The sequence below is a fragment of the Spermophilus citellus genome (genome assembly GCF_964194105.1).
Source record: "Spermophilus citellus genome assembly, chromosome: 9".
In the NCBI taxonomy this organism is placed as follows: domain Eukaryota; kingdom Metazoa; phylum Chordata; class Mammalia; order Rodentia; family Sciuridae; genus Spermophilus; species Spermophilus citellus.
The window spans coordinates 11,332,849-11,347,370 of NC_138191.1; the positions used below are offsets into that span (position 1 = coordinate 11,332,849).

A 14,522-nucleotide genomic window follows, 5' to 3' on the forward strand; every position below is an offset into this window, starting at 1 on the left:
TAAATTCTGACCTTGCTCTTAAGGATTTTATAATGGATATTAAACACCAAGACAGGAGAAAATGTTTGCAATGTACATGGCAAGGGGTTCCTACACATCAACTGAGAAAAGACAAAACAAACATAAGAGAAAATGCTCACAAGACAATAAAGAAATGCAAATTACAACTACAAAGTAAGCTGGACACAGTGGCACATGGCTATAATCCCAGTGACATGGGATGCTAAGGCAAGGAGAATGACAAATTCAAGGCCAGCCTGGGCAACTTAGCAAGACCCTGTCTCAAAAAATAAGAAGGATTGGAAAAATAAGAAGGGTTGGGGGGTGTATAACATCCATGGGTTCAATCCCCAGTACCTAAAAAGTGACTACAAGATTAAAACAAAACAAACAAACAAAAAAAAAAAACCCACTACAAGATAACAAGATAATCTCTGCCTGGTGTAATAGTGAAAAATGTAAGTGATCAAGGTCATTCAGTATGGAGAGTACACATTCTTGCATCTACTTGCTGGGATCTAGACAAAAAAGCCCTAAAAACAATTGGTAAACTATTTTAAGATTTTTAAAAATATACTTTAAGATTTTAAATGAGAGTTTCCTATGTTTCAGCAGCAGAAATAATTCTGTAGACATAAAAGCTAAAGCTACCTATAGTACAGATGCTATGAGGCAGTGTTTTTTTGTTTTGTTTTGTTTTTAGTTTTAGGTGGACACCATATCTTTATTTTACATTTATGTGGTGTTAAGGATCGAACCCAGGGCCTCATGCATGCTAGGTGAGTTCTCTGCCACCTGAGCCACAACCGCAGCCCCTGATGCAGTGTTTTTAATAGTTAAAAAATAATTGGAAAGCATCTTATACATCCATCAGAAGTGGGAATGATTGAAGAGGCCATGGTCAACACAGAATATGCTTTGCAGCTGCTGAACCATAAGCTTTATGCACCTGACAGGTTGATTAATGAAAGCAAGATTGCATGATTGTATAAAATTTAAAAATATATCTCCACTTAGGTCTCTATTTGTATAAATACAGAAAAAAGACTGAAGGGTATTGACTGTAGTCATTCTGGCCATGGAGAGTTGGAAGGGAAGGGGAATGGGACTCTGAATCTTTATTTTACATTTTTATTGGTATATCATGGTACATTATGTACATTATTGGTAAATTATGATTACACATAATAGCAGGATTCATCGTGATGTATTCGTACATGTACACAACATAATTTGATCAATTTTATTCTCCAGAAACTCCTATTTTATACATTTTTTTTAATAGAGAAGAAAAATCTAATCTATTAAGGAAACAGACTAACCCTGATTCTAGCTGGGAAGGAATCATTTTTCACTTGTAAATTTCGAAGGAGAATTGCATCAGTACCAAGATGGATATTTTCAGATATGGTCATATTTTAAAAAATCTTGTCCAACCAAAATGCAATTAAATAAATACCAAACAACAGAAATGAAATATGCATGTGATATGCATAACTGAAAATATATATATATAAATGATTGACAGAAAAACGGTAAGTACTGCAGATCCTTTTTGAAAGGAGATAAAAAATATTTGCACATAAAACATTTAAAATCAGAGCACTTACTGAGTTGTCAAAGGTGAACGGAGAGATAAATACATCATTTTAAAATGAGGAAACAGCCGGGTGTGGTGTTGCAAGTCTATAATCCCAGTGGCTTTGGAGGCTGAGACAGGAGGATCATGAGTCAAAACCAGCCTCAGCAACTTAGCAAGGCATTGAGCAACTCAGGGAGACCCTGTCTCTAGATAAAATATTTTAAAAGGGCTGGGCGTGTTGTTCAGTGGTTAAGTGCCCCTGGGTTCAATGCCCAGTATACCCCCAAAACTAAAATAAATAAATAAAAAGGGCTGGGGGTACAGCTCAGTGGTAGAATGTGCCTGGGTTCAATTCCTAGTACTACAAAATCAATCAATCAATCAAATAAATAAATAAAATGAGGGAATACTGTGATATTCACATGGAAGAGGATGGCTTTAAATGGGATCCTAATTAGTTATAGTCATGTATGTATGTCAAATGCACTCTACTGTCAGGTGTATCTAAAAAACAACCAATAAAAAATTAGAAAAAAAAAAAGAATACAGCTTTACTCTGAGAAGAACTGTATATTAAGCCACAAATAAAATGACTAATACTGCCGGGCATGGTGTTGCATGCCTGTAATCCCAGTGGCTCCAGAGGGTGAGGCAGGAGGAGCACAAGTTCAAAGCCAGCCTCAACAACTTAGTGAGGCCCTAAGCACCTCAGCAAGACCTTGTCTTTAATAACATACACAAAGGGGCTGGGGATGTGGCTCAGTGGTTAAGTACCCCTGGATTCAATTCCCAGTACCAAAAAAAAAAAAAAGACTAATACCAAATTCAAGCACACCCCATATACGCCAGACACTGTGCTTTAACCCTTACTCTTGCCATCTTATGAGGCAGATGGCTTCCTCCGTTCCTGTAAAGGGGGAAAAGGCACAGAGAAGTTAGTGAACTTGCCTAAAATCATTCAGCCGACAAGCAGAGGAGTCAGGATTCAAACTCAAGACTTATTCCAAATCAGACCAGGTCTTCTTCCACATCAGGTCTATTTGGCTAGCTGATCTCTAGAATTAAAGGATCCGATTCCGTGTTGGTGAAGAGGCGTGCACACACAAGAGTAGCTGCTTTATTTTCCTGTCCTCCCCCTGGGGTCTCTCGAGGCCTCAGAGTTCTCAGGACCACACAGGGCTTGGTTCCAGTTCTGCCCTCAGACCCAGATGCTCTCTGCAGCAGAATCTGCTCGGGTCACCTTCAGACCCCAGGACTGAGAGGGGTGCCTTCCGGGTTGGAACTTCCACAAGGCCTTTGTGATGCCAGGCCCGGGCGGTTGCCAGGGCACCCACAGGGCCTGGGGCTGGGGGCTCCCAGCGCCCTGAAGCTCGCTCAGGCCTCTCCATTCTTGCTGCACTTCCCACCTGCTGGGCGCCTTGGGCATCTTCAGCACTTAGGCCCCAGAAGTCCTGGCCTCACTGTTCATTTCCTCAGCTCCAACTCTTCAGCCTTCCACCTCTTCCTTAGCTCTGGAAGCCCAGGCTCCTCCCGCCCAGCTCCTTCATTCTAGAAACTTCCTCCTCTCAGCTTTACTGCTCAGGTCTCTCTCTCCCTCTTCTCCTTTCCCTTGCCAACTACTCTCACCCCTTCCCTTGGGTCCGCCCCGTCTTGCTCTGCTCCACTCCTCCTGGCCTCCTCCGCCCTCCTCCCTCCCTTCCACAGCCCCCCCACACCCTCCTCCCCTCGCCAGCCACGGTCCTCCCTCCACTGCCTCCCTCACCCCCGCTCCCTCTTTTAGCTTCTTCCCACCTGCTGATCTGGGTCCTCTCTCTCTCCAGGGACAACCATGGGGTTCGGAGAGGAAAAAGGGACAATGAGTTTTCGCGAGAGGACTCCAAGCCCAAGACCCAGAATGAGGTTTAAAACTAGCAAGAAACCAAAAGTGAAAAGGAAAAAAAAGAAGAAAGATTTAGAGGAACTGAAGAAGGAGGTGGTCATGGTGAGTGTGCCCAACGCAGGTGGCCCTGAAACAGCCCTCAGCCCGACTCTGCCTCCCAACAACACACCTTAAAGGCATCACACGGGCCAGCTTGGTGGCTCACACCTGCAATCCCAGTGACTCAGGAGGCTGAGGCAGGAGGATCCCCAGTTCCACACCAGCCTGGGCAACTTAGTGAGACTCTGTCTCAAAATTTAAAAAAAAATAAAATAAAAAATAGGGCTGGGTTTGTGGCTCAAGGATAGAGCACTTGCCTAGCACATGGGAGGCCCTGGGTTCCATCCTCAGTGCCACATAAAAGTAAATACATAAAACAAAGTTTCAAAAATAAAATTAATTGACTAAAATAAAAAGAACGGGGGATGTAGCTCAGTGGTAGAGCCTCCCTGGGTTCAAGTGCTAGTACACCCCCACCCCACCCCACCCCAAAAAAAAGGCAGAGAGTGAATTACACAGGCTTGAGCTGTCTTCTTCCCCAGGATGCTTCTTCCCCCTCTCCCTGAAAATAACCTGGGACCACCACCTCCCCCCTCAATGACTCTACTGTCCCTGCAGGATGACCACAAATTAACCTTGGAAGAGCTGAGTGCCAAGTATTCTGTGGACCTGAACAAAGTGAGTAAGGAGCTCCCAGAGGGCCGCAGCAGTCCCCAACTCTGACCTTGAGGCTGTCACCGCCCCTTGTATCCTTACTGTCCTCACCTTGAATAGCCTTCCTAGAGAGGGAGATTTAGCCTTTCTTTGGACTGGGTTTTCCTGACCGCTCAAGGTACCTCAGGGTTTCCCAAGAAGGTACCGTGGCTGCCTCATTCTTCTCAGCCCCTCTGCCCTCCAGCTCAGCCCTGGGGGTATTTCCCCTGGACACCTGGCTGTTACTTCTCAAAGTTGCTTTTCTGAGGATGAAGAGGAAGAAAAGCCCTGACTGATGATTTCTAGCTCTAGAAATCATGCTCCCTAACCTCAAGTCCAACGTCCCTATTTCTCCCCCTCAGCTAAGTTCCACAGGACACCATGGAACTACCCCAACAAGCTTGGGACACTTTAAGAAAGTAAGGATGGTCCAGGGCTGTGTCTCTCAAAACTTTTTGTCTTTAGGATCCCGTAACAGTTCTTATCATTTACCAAGGACCCCAAAGAGCCAGTGCAGGGGGGCACATCTGTAATACTAGCAGCTCAGAAGATGGAGACAGGAGGATTGCAAATTTGAGGCCAGTCTCAGAAACGTAGTGAGATCCTGTCTCAAAAAAACCACAAAGGTGGGGGTGTGGCTCACCTGTCTCTTTTTTCACCTCTCTCTCCCTCTCTCTTTCTCTCCCCCCACCCCGCCCCATCTCGATCTCCATCCCTATTTCTTCTCCACTCAGGGTCTTAGCCCCGAAAAAGCAAAGGAAAACCTGCTTCGAGATGGACCCAACGCACTTACTCCTCCTGCCACCACTCCAGAATGGGTCAAATTCTGTAAACAGTTGTTTGGCGGCTTCTCTCTCCTGCTGTGGACTGGGGCCATCCTCTGCTTCTTGGCCTATTGCATTCAGCTGTATGCCCATCAGGAACCTTCCAAAGATAATGTGAGTCTGTTCAACGAATACTGGCCAGTCCAGTCTCTGCTCAGCCCCTGAAACTCTTCTGTCTACACTCCTGAAGTCCTCTGGCCTGAGTCTCTAGGAGTACCAGCACTTTCTAAGGAAGCCCCGGTCCAACTTAGTTCTCCTTGCCTTTATCTAGAAAGCTCCTGGTCCAGCCGTCTGAGATGCAGGATTCCCCTCAGAAACTTTCTCTGCTTTGCGGAGTACAGTGGCACACGCCTATAATCCCCCCAACTTGGGAGGCTGAGGCCGGAGGACTGAAAGTTCAAGGCCAACCTGGGCAACTTAGTGAGACCTTGTCGCAAAACAAAAAAATAAAAAGGGTTGGAGATATAGCTCAGAGGCAGAGCACACCTGGATCATCCTATCCCCAGTACTGTGGGGCGAGGGGTGGGGAGAACTTTCTCTCCTTGGATGATCTTTCCAACTGATCATCAAAATACTTTGCAGGCCTTTCCTCTTCTCCAGGATCTTAACCTCTTCACCGCCCCTGTATCCTTACTGTCCCTACTACCCATGGCCCACTCGTGAATAGCCTTCCTGGAGAGGGAGGTTTAGACCTTCTTTGGATTGGATTTTCTTGACCACTCACCAAACTTCAAGGTTCCTTCCCCAAGAAGGTCATGGGTGCTGCCCTGATTCTTCTCAGCCCCTCTGCCCTCCAGCTCAGCCCTGGGGGTATTTCCCCTGGACACCTGGTTGTTACTTCTGGAAGTTGCTTTTCTGAGGATGAAGAGGAAGAAAAGCACCGACCAACGCGCCCTTTCCCCGTCTCCAGCTGTTCCTGGGCATCGTGCTGTCTGTAGTGGTCATCATCACTGGCTGCTTCTCCTATCACCAGGAGGCCAAGAGCTCAAAGATAATGGAATCTTTTAAGAACATGGTGCCACAGGTAGGATGAGTGTTTAGAATGTGACAGGTGAGTTAGTAAGTCCCCTGGAGAATCATAACCTACAAAGAGTGAGCTGAGCAAGGCTAGTGTTGGAGGCCCTGGGCGACTCTATCAGGCCTTAAAAACTGTGAACCTCTGCAAAATTGACGCCACTACCACTAAGTAGTCTAGTCTAAAAGGCACAATAGGAATCTGATGAGGAAATTGCATCCTCACCTCCAAAAAAAGAGCATTCTATTAAAAAAAAAATGCATAGAGCCAGGCACAGGCACAGTGGCACAGGCCTGTAATCCCAGCTACCTGGGAGGCCGAGGCAGGAGGATCACAAGTTCAAAGCCAACCTGGAAAACAGTGAGTCCCTGTCTGAAAATGAGCTGGGGATGTAGCTCAGTGGTAGAGCACTTCCCTGGCCTTCATAAGGCCCTGAGTTCAATTCCAGCACCACAGAATAATAAGAAAAATATAAGACAAGAACTGGTAGGGAGGCTAGATTTTTCAAATGTCAGTGATGTTAAAGCAACATGCTAGGTGAATGTTCTACCATTGAGCATGTGTGAGTTCTGGGTTCAGTTCCCACCTGCCCCCACCCCACCTCCACACACAAAATGAACAGCTGTGGAATTGTTCCAGATTATAGGAGGTTAAAGAGATATGATATTACTAGCCATGCATGGTAGCACATACCTGTAATCACAGCAACTCAGGAGGCTGAGTCAGGAGGATCACAACCTCAAGGCCAGCCTCTGCAAATTAGCAAAGCCCTAAGCATCTTAATGAGACTGTCTCAAAATTTAAAAATAAATAACAAAGGCCTTGGGATAAAACTCAGAGGAAAACTGGCCATGGGTTCAATCCCCGGTATTAAAAAAAAATGAGATGACAACTAAATTCAGTACTTACACCTCTAAATTTGATGCAGTGCTAGAGGAAAAAAAATAATGCCTTTATTTGTATGTATGTGCTGAGGATTGAAGTCAAGGCCTCTTGCATGCTAGCAAGCACACCACTAAGCTACACCTGCAATCTGAAAATAGTGCTTTAAAAGATATTTTGGGCCAATTGACAAAAATGGAATGCAGATGGTAAAATATTATATCAATGTGAAACTTACCAAAATCAATCACTGTATTGTGGTTATATAAGAGAATATCCCAAATTCTTGGGAAATGCACACTGAAACACTTAGGATAAAAGATCGTGAAATATGTAACAAAACCTCAAATAATTCAGGAAAAAAAGCATTTGCATGCACGTGCATGCACACACAGAAAGAAAGTAATAAAGCAAATGAGATAAAATGTTAATAGGTGAACGAATGTAGGTTAAAGGTTACAAGCATCAATGCTATTTTTATTCTTCTAAAATTTAAAATTATTTTCAAATACCTGAAAAGAACAGACAGTAAACAGAGGTTCCTAGGCATATGCCTTGAAACTTGTAAAAGAATAGGTGGCAAAATTTCCTGACAATGTAATAGCACTATCGCCGAGGATTCTTTTTGGAATCAATATGATTTCATGTTTTCAGCTGAGCATATGGGTTAATCCCAGTGACTTGGGAGGCTAAGGCAGGAAGATCACAAGTTTGAGGCCAGCCTGAACAATTTAGAAACTGCCTCAATTAAAAAAAAAAAAAAAAAAAATATATATATATATATATATATATATATATATATATATATATATGTTATAGGTGGGCACAATAGCTTTATTTTTTAAATTTTTATGTGGTGCTGAGGATCGAACCCAGTGCCTCACACATGTGTGGCGAGTGCTCTTCCTCTAAGCCACAATCCCAGCCCCTGTCTCAATTTTTTAAAAAATAATAATGAAGGGCTGAGTGTGTAGCTCAGTGGGAGAGTTCCTCTGGAATCCGATCCCCTGAACCATGAAAATAGAATTTTTTAAAAAAAATTTTGTCTTTGGGTAAGAGGTTTAAAGAAAGTATTTTGGTAGTTTTGAACTAGGATTGGAAATTATCAGTTAGCTTTTGCTGCCTAACAAACCACTCCCAAATCTAAGGACTTAAAACAACATATTCTTTCTGACAGTTCTGAGGCTGGGATATTGTTGTGGTCTGGGCTGACCTCAGCTGGGGCTAGATGCTCTAAGATGACCTCATTCACTTATCTGGGGCCTTGGCTCAGAGGTCTGGGACAACAGGGGCCTTTCTCCTCATGATCTCTGTTCTTTTGGAAAACCAGCTCAGGCTTCTCCAGATGGTGGCAGTGGGTTCCTTTAAGGACAGGACAGAGCCCAACATAAAAGCACTTGTTAAGCCTATACTTTGGGCTGGGGATATGGCTCAAGCGGTAGCGCGCTCACCTGGCATGCGTGCGGCCGGGGTTCGATTCTCAGCACCACATACCAACAAAGATGTTGTGTCCGCCGAGAACTAAAAAAAATAAATAAATATTAAAATTCTCAAAAAAAAAAAAAAAGGAGTCAGAGGAAAGAGTCAGGAACAGAAAGTATTAGAAAAATAGGAAATAGAAGAATTGGAAAACCAAAAGTTTTAGAAACAACTCTGCCCTGTCTTCCTGTAGCAAGCTCTGGTGATTCGAGATGGAGAGAAGATGCAAATTGATGTACAAGACGTGGTGGTGGGAGACTTGGTAGAGGTGAAAGGTGGAGACCGAATCCCTGCTGACCTCCGGCTTATCTCTTCACAAGGATGTAAGGTGAGGAGAGGTGGAGAGCTAAGGAGGGGGCTAAGGTGGTCTGAAGGTATGGTAGAGACCTAGGCTCAGTAAGAAAAAGTATGACCTTCCAGGTGTGGTAGCACCTACCTGTGATCCTGATGACTCAGGAGGTGGAGGCAGAAGGATCGAAAGTTTGAGGTCAGCGTGGACAACTTAGTAAGACCCCCCAAAAAATCAGAAATAGAAGAGGCCAGGGATGTAGCTTAGTAGCAGAACGCCCCTGAATTCAACACTCAGTATCAAACACACACACACACACAGAAGAAAAAAATTTCAGAACCTTGAGAAGTTACTAGTGTGAGTCTAAGGTTAGACAATAAGATGCTGGTTATGTACATTTGTTTCTGTCTATATGTAAATGATGGTAAGTAGAGATACAAATGTACCTGCCTTTCCCCCCCACATTCACCTAATGACCTGTCCTCCTTCCCATCCCAGGTGGACAATTCCTCCCTGACTGGAGAGTCAGAGCCCCAATCCCGCTCCCCTGACTTCACCCATGAGAACCCTCTGGAGACACGAAATATCTGCTTCTTCTCCACCAACTGTGTCGAAGGTGAATATTGGATCATAAGTAGCATAGATTCAAAAGCAGAAACCAAAACAGAAAGATTTCAAGAGCGCTCTGTCTTCTAACGGGATTGGGATAGGAAGAACTGGTGAACAGCCTAGCCTAACCTAGCCATGGCTCATGAGCTGTGTGACCTTTTCATTCAAGGTCAAAACCACCATTTCTACCAGTGCAGTGGTGCGTGCCTATAATCCCAAGACTTGGGAGGCTAAGACAGGAGAAGACCAGTTTGAGGTCAGCATGGGAAATTTAGCAAGTCCCTGTCTCGAAAGAAAAAATAAAAAGAGCTGGGGATATAGCTCAGTGGAAAAGCACCCTCTGGGGTTTTTCCCAAATTTCATTCCCACCACCACAAAAGACCCCCACTTGCACATTTCCACATTTGATGATACTAAAAGTCGTTAGCCTAGATTTTTCTGTGGATGACAAAAGTATTGAGTTCTTAGCACAAGGCCTGATACATTGTAAGTACCCTATAATTATAAGCTATTTTTCTAGCTAGTGAATGACTACCCTCTATGTGCTTAAAACAACACAGGAAGGAGAAAAAATTATTCATCCCTGCTAGATCATTCTTTTCCTAGGGAAGCCCTAACTTCTAACTATCCCTTGTCCAAGGAGGATACTGGCATTGAGAATTTGAGTAACCAGACATACTCCTCAGACTTTAACTTTGCTCCTAGAATCTAGGGCATCTTTAAACCAGGAGGCAATTCTGACCCAAAGTGGTAATAAGGGACTCAATAGCATTATGTCAATCTCTCCTTTGCCCTTTCCTTTAAAGTAGCCTGAAGACTCTCTGGAACACACTTGAAAACCATTATTAATGCTTAAGAATAAATGTTTGGGTATCTAGAAATAGCTACATTTTATTGGATGCATAAATTCATTTTATTGGATGCACCATGTCAAATACTATCAATATAATCTCTGATTCTCACAATATTATATAGTAGGTATTAGCCCTATTTTACCCGTGAAAGATGAAAGCTCAAAGTAATTAATTATCCAAGGGTAAAACTCATCAGAAGAAAGAGGATCATGTATTCTAATTCAGGTCTATTGCCAAAGCCCATGTTCTTTCCAAGACTTTGATCTGAACTAAAAGATTGCTTATCACCTTTCTCTCCCTTCCCCTCCCTCCTCTGAAACTAAGGATTGAATCCAGTACTAGAGAGGTCATTAACCAGGTACAGTGGCACATGCCTGTAATTCTAGTGACTTGGGAGGTTGAGGCAGAAGGATCACAAATCTGAGACCAACCTCAGCAATGTAGCAAGATTCTGAGCCTTGTAGTGAGCCCCTGTCCCCAAATAAAGTTTAAAAATAGGGCTGAAGATATAACTCAGTGGTAGAACACTTATCTAGCATGCACACCTCAATCCCCATCCTCCCCATCCTCCCCATCCAAAAAAAAAAAAGAAAGAAGAGTAACTTCTGAATATAAGACTGAATGTACACTGAATTTTAAAATAAGTGCTATTTCCATAATATGTTTCTTTCCTGAGTGATTCTGACTTTAATGGTAGAAATTTCAGTCGTTATGGTAAAGCAGGAAGAATTACTTGAAGTCAAGAATCTTGCCAGGCCCCTCATTTCAAGCCATGTGGAGAATGCCCACATCATGTGTATGTACAGCCATACCTGGTGTCCCAGTTGCCCTTCCGGCTCCTGGAGCAGTGCTGTGGAGAGAAGAGCCCTGGGTAGGCACAGCAGCCCAGCTGTTGTGGCCAGTGCTCCCCAGCAGAGGTCAGACTGGCTCTAGTCAGCAAAGCCAGTCATGGCGCAGGTTAAGCAGAGCTTCCTAACTGACATTCGGGGCCAGACAGTTCTTTGTTGGGGGAGGAAGATTGGTTGTCCTGGGCACTGCAGGATCTTTACCAACATCCCTGGCTTCTACCCACTAGATGCCAATAGCAGCTCCTCCTAGCCTATTTAGGACAACCAAAATGTCCCCAGACATTGCCAAAAGTCCCCTGAGTGGGGGGGGGGGGGGGCAAATTGCTTCCAGTTGAGAACCATTCCTGGGGGTGTAAAAACGATTCAGCAGCTGGAGGAGGAAATATACAGGCAACATGAAATATTCAGATAAGTGAAATGAAGACGACCCTTCTTTTTTAAAAGAAAAATATTTATTTATTTATTACTCGGGTATTTTACCACAGAGCTACATCTCCAGGTCTTTTTACTTTTTATTTTGAAACAGAGTCTCACTAAAAAGCTTAGGGCTCACTAAATTGCCGAGGCTGTCATCAAACTTGCAATTCTCCTGCCTCAGCCTCCCTAGTTACTGTGATTATAGGCGCATGCCACCATGCACCTGGCACGAAGACCTTCTTCAAGGCACTTTAGGCAGTAAAGTTGGGTATCACTGGGTAACTGTGAGATCTCTTCAGAGACTTTACCAACTTGGAGACCCTTATTTGCATAATGAATTGAGGAGAACCTTAATGACTGAACTTGTCTTGGTTAACTGCTACTTCCAAAAAGGAAAAGTTTGGGGCTGGGGATGTAGCTCAGTTGGTAGAGTGCTTGTTGCCTTGCATACACAAGGTCCTGGGTTCAATCCACAGCACCATATAAAACAGGAAAAGTTTGCTGGGAACAGTGGCAAATGCCTGTAATCCCAGCAACTCGGGAGGCTGAGGCAGGAGGGTTACAAGTTCTAGGCCTGCCTGGGCCCTGCCTGGCTAATTTAGCCAAATCTGTCTCAAAAAAAAAAAAAAAAAAAAAAAAAAAAAAAAGTCAGGGGTGGGGGATGGTGAAAAGAAAAAGAAAAACAACAGATTCTCCTAGCAGATAAGGGTTTTAGGAGCTCTCTGTCAGGAACTGTGGGCAAGAGCTAGGGCTATCAGTGGTAGAGTGCTTCCCTATCATGCACGAGGCCCTGGGTTCAATCCCAGGAACTGGGAGCAGAGACCACTACAGTATTTCTTATATCTCTATATCACGTTGCCCCTCTCCTTTCACCCACAGGAACAGCCCAGGGTATTGTGATCGCTACAGGAGACTCCACGGTGATGGGCCGAATCGCTACGCTCACATCAGGCCTGATGGTTGGCAAGACGCCCATTGCTAGGGAGATCGAACACTTCATCCATATTATCACGATGGTGGCCATCTTCCTCGGTGTCACCTTCTTTGGGCTCTCGCTTCTCTTGGGCTATGACTGGCTGGAGGCTGTCATTTTTCTCATTGGCATCATTGTGGCCAATGTGCCTGAGGGGCTGCTGGCCACTGTCACTGTGAGTAGACAGGGTGGAGGAGAGCCTTGGAGGCAGACAAATCACCCCGGGGGAAATGAAATCACTTATACCTTTCTGTCATTGAACCTTTCACATACAGTATTCCTGATGCGCATATGGGTGCCGGAAAGAATCCAGCTACCAATGTTACATCTCTTCCTCTGCTGTATTTTCTGGCATCTTCTCTTTCGCCTCAGTGAGAGGAAGTGAATGGTGATGGAGGAAGCATTGGTCTGAATTCGAGTTTCTGGGTAGACTAGTGGTGAACTTGGCCAAAGGATTTCACATCTCCAGGCCTCACGTCATCAGTTTATAGAGAAAGATTAATTTAGAATCACAGAATTCTACTGGAAAAAAGACTTCCAACCTTTGAACCAATGTTCAATATCCTCTATAAAATCCATGGAAGATTATTTTTTTCTATTCCATTTTCATTGTCTCTAGCATTTAACTATTAGATGGCTATAATTTAAGTTTTCATCTGTTTTTGTTTTTTATTTTGTTTTGGTACCTAGGAGTGCCTTACTAGCCCCCCCCCCTTTTTTTTTGGTGGTGGTGCTGGGGATTGAACCCAGGGCCTTGTGCATGCAAGCACTCTACCAACTGAACTATATCCCCAGCCCTCTACCAGCCCTTTTTATTTTATTTTGAGACAGGGTCTCCCCAATTTGCTGAGGCTGGCTTTGAATTTGTGATGCTCCTGCCTCAGCTCCCTGAGTCTCTGGGACTACAGGCCTGCACCACCATGCCCAGCTCCTGTAGTTAAATGTCACTGTGTTAAGCGGCAATGTGATTCTGCGTTTTCATCTTCTCTCTTTTACACCTAAAGAAATACAAAATAAGTTGATTCTCTTTCTTCTACAGGCTAACCCTGTAGATTAATGATGGTATCCATTACATCCCTTCAAACTCTCCCAGTGGGAGGAAAAATAATCCCCTTTCCTTTAGCCATTCTTCCTGTGACAAGATTTTCAGACATCTTGTCTTGCTGATAACCCATTTGGGGTATGCTCCAGTTTATCAATAGTCTTAAAATAGAAACGAGAATAATACCTGGGGTGTTTTGTCCTGGCATGAAAACATTGAGACAGGTGATTATAAATAAACTACCACCTCATGATTAGAATCCTGTACTTACATAACCACAGTCTAAGATGGAGTCTTACTAAATTGTCCAGGCTGACCTCAAATCCTCCTGCCTCAGCCTCCCCAGTCAGTGAGATTATAGGCATGTGCCACCCCAGTCAGTTCACATTGAATTTTTGGTCAACAAAAATCTTCTGGTTTAAATGATTTCTCAAGTCCTTTTTCAATGTTGTAATATTCCCTCCCAATGTCTTCATTTCATCCTATCTACTTTTTCAACTATTGGTACAGTGTCTCACCCCCCAATCCATCCACACATACATAGCATCCTACACCACTACAAAATATTAGCTATCTATGCAGTCGTAGAAAGGCTGGATGTTAAGACAAAGATGTGGCCTGGACTTGAATGGAGAAGAGGCTGCTGAATGAAAACCCTGCAAGGACCCTGGGGGAGATGATCACTCTGTGACTCTGGTAAGAAATACACCAAAACTCTTGCCACAAAGCACAAATCAAAATCTCTTCCCTAGCGGGATTTGTGGTGGCACAAGTCTGTAAACCCAGTGACTCAGGAGGCTGAGGCAGGAAGATCTCAAATGCAACTCCTGGCCAACCTAGCAAGATACTGTCTCAATATTGAAAATTATAAAAAGGGACTGGGGATGTAGCTCAGTGGTACAGTGGTCCTGGGTTCAATCCTCAGTAGTAAAAAAAAAAAAAAATTACTTTCCTAATTTCCTTTGCCGGGGCCACAGATGAACTCTCTAAGGAGTAGGTGAGAACAGAAGAGAAATAAAATTGATTAAATATCCAAAACACAAAGTCACGTAAGTCATCCATCTCTGGGTCCATTCTCTCCCCTCTTTGTGGCTACA

At 43.9% G+C, this 14,522-nt stretch overlaps 1 protein-coding gene across 3 annotated transcripts in view; it reads left to right on the plus strand.

Moving 5' to 3' along the window:
* The window catches only part of LOC308655983 (sodium/potassium-transporting ATPase subunit alpha-4), a 44,617-nt gene that overhangs the window by 4,886 nt on the left and 25,209 nt on the right, over positions 1–14,522 (plus strand). For 2 of the 3 annotated variants that reach the window (XM_081306521.1, XM_081306520.1), the window contains exons 2-8: positions 3,403–3,563; positions 4,119–4,178; positions 4,928–5,131; positions 5,928–6,041; positions 8,587–8,721; positions 9,181–9,298; positions 12,290–12,558. In XM_081306521.1, coding sequence (XP_081162647.1) covers positions 3,403–3,563; positions 4,119–4,178; positions 4,928–5,131; positions 5,928–6,041; positions 8,587–8,721; positions 9,181–9,298; positions 12,290–12,558 — 1,061 coding nt within the window. Of the gene's footprint in view, positions 1–3,402; positions 3,564–4,118; positions 4,179–4,927; positions 5,132–5,927; positions 6,042–8,586; positions 8,722–9,180; positions 9,299–12,289; positions 12,559–12,767; positions 14,122–14,522 lie in introns of those variants that run through there. The other variant, XM_081306522.1, reaches the window with a different exon arrangement.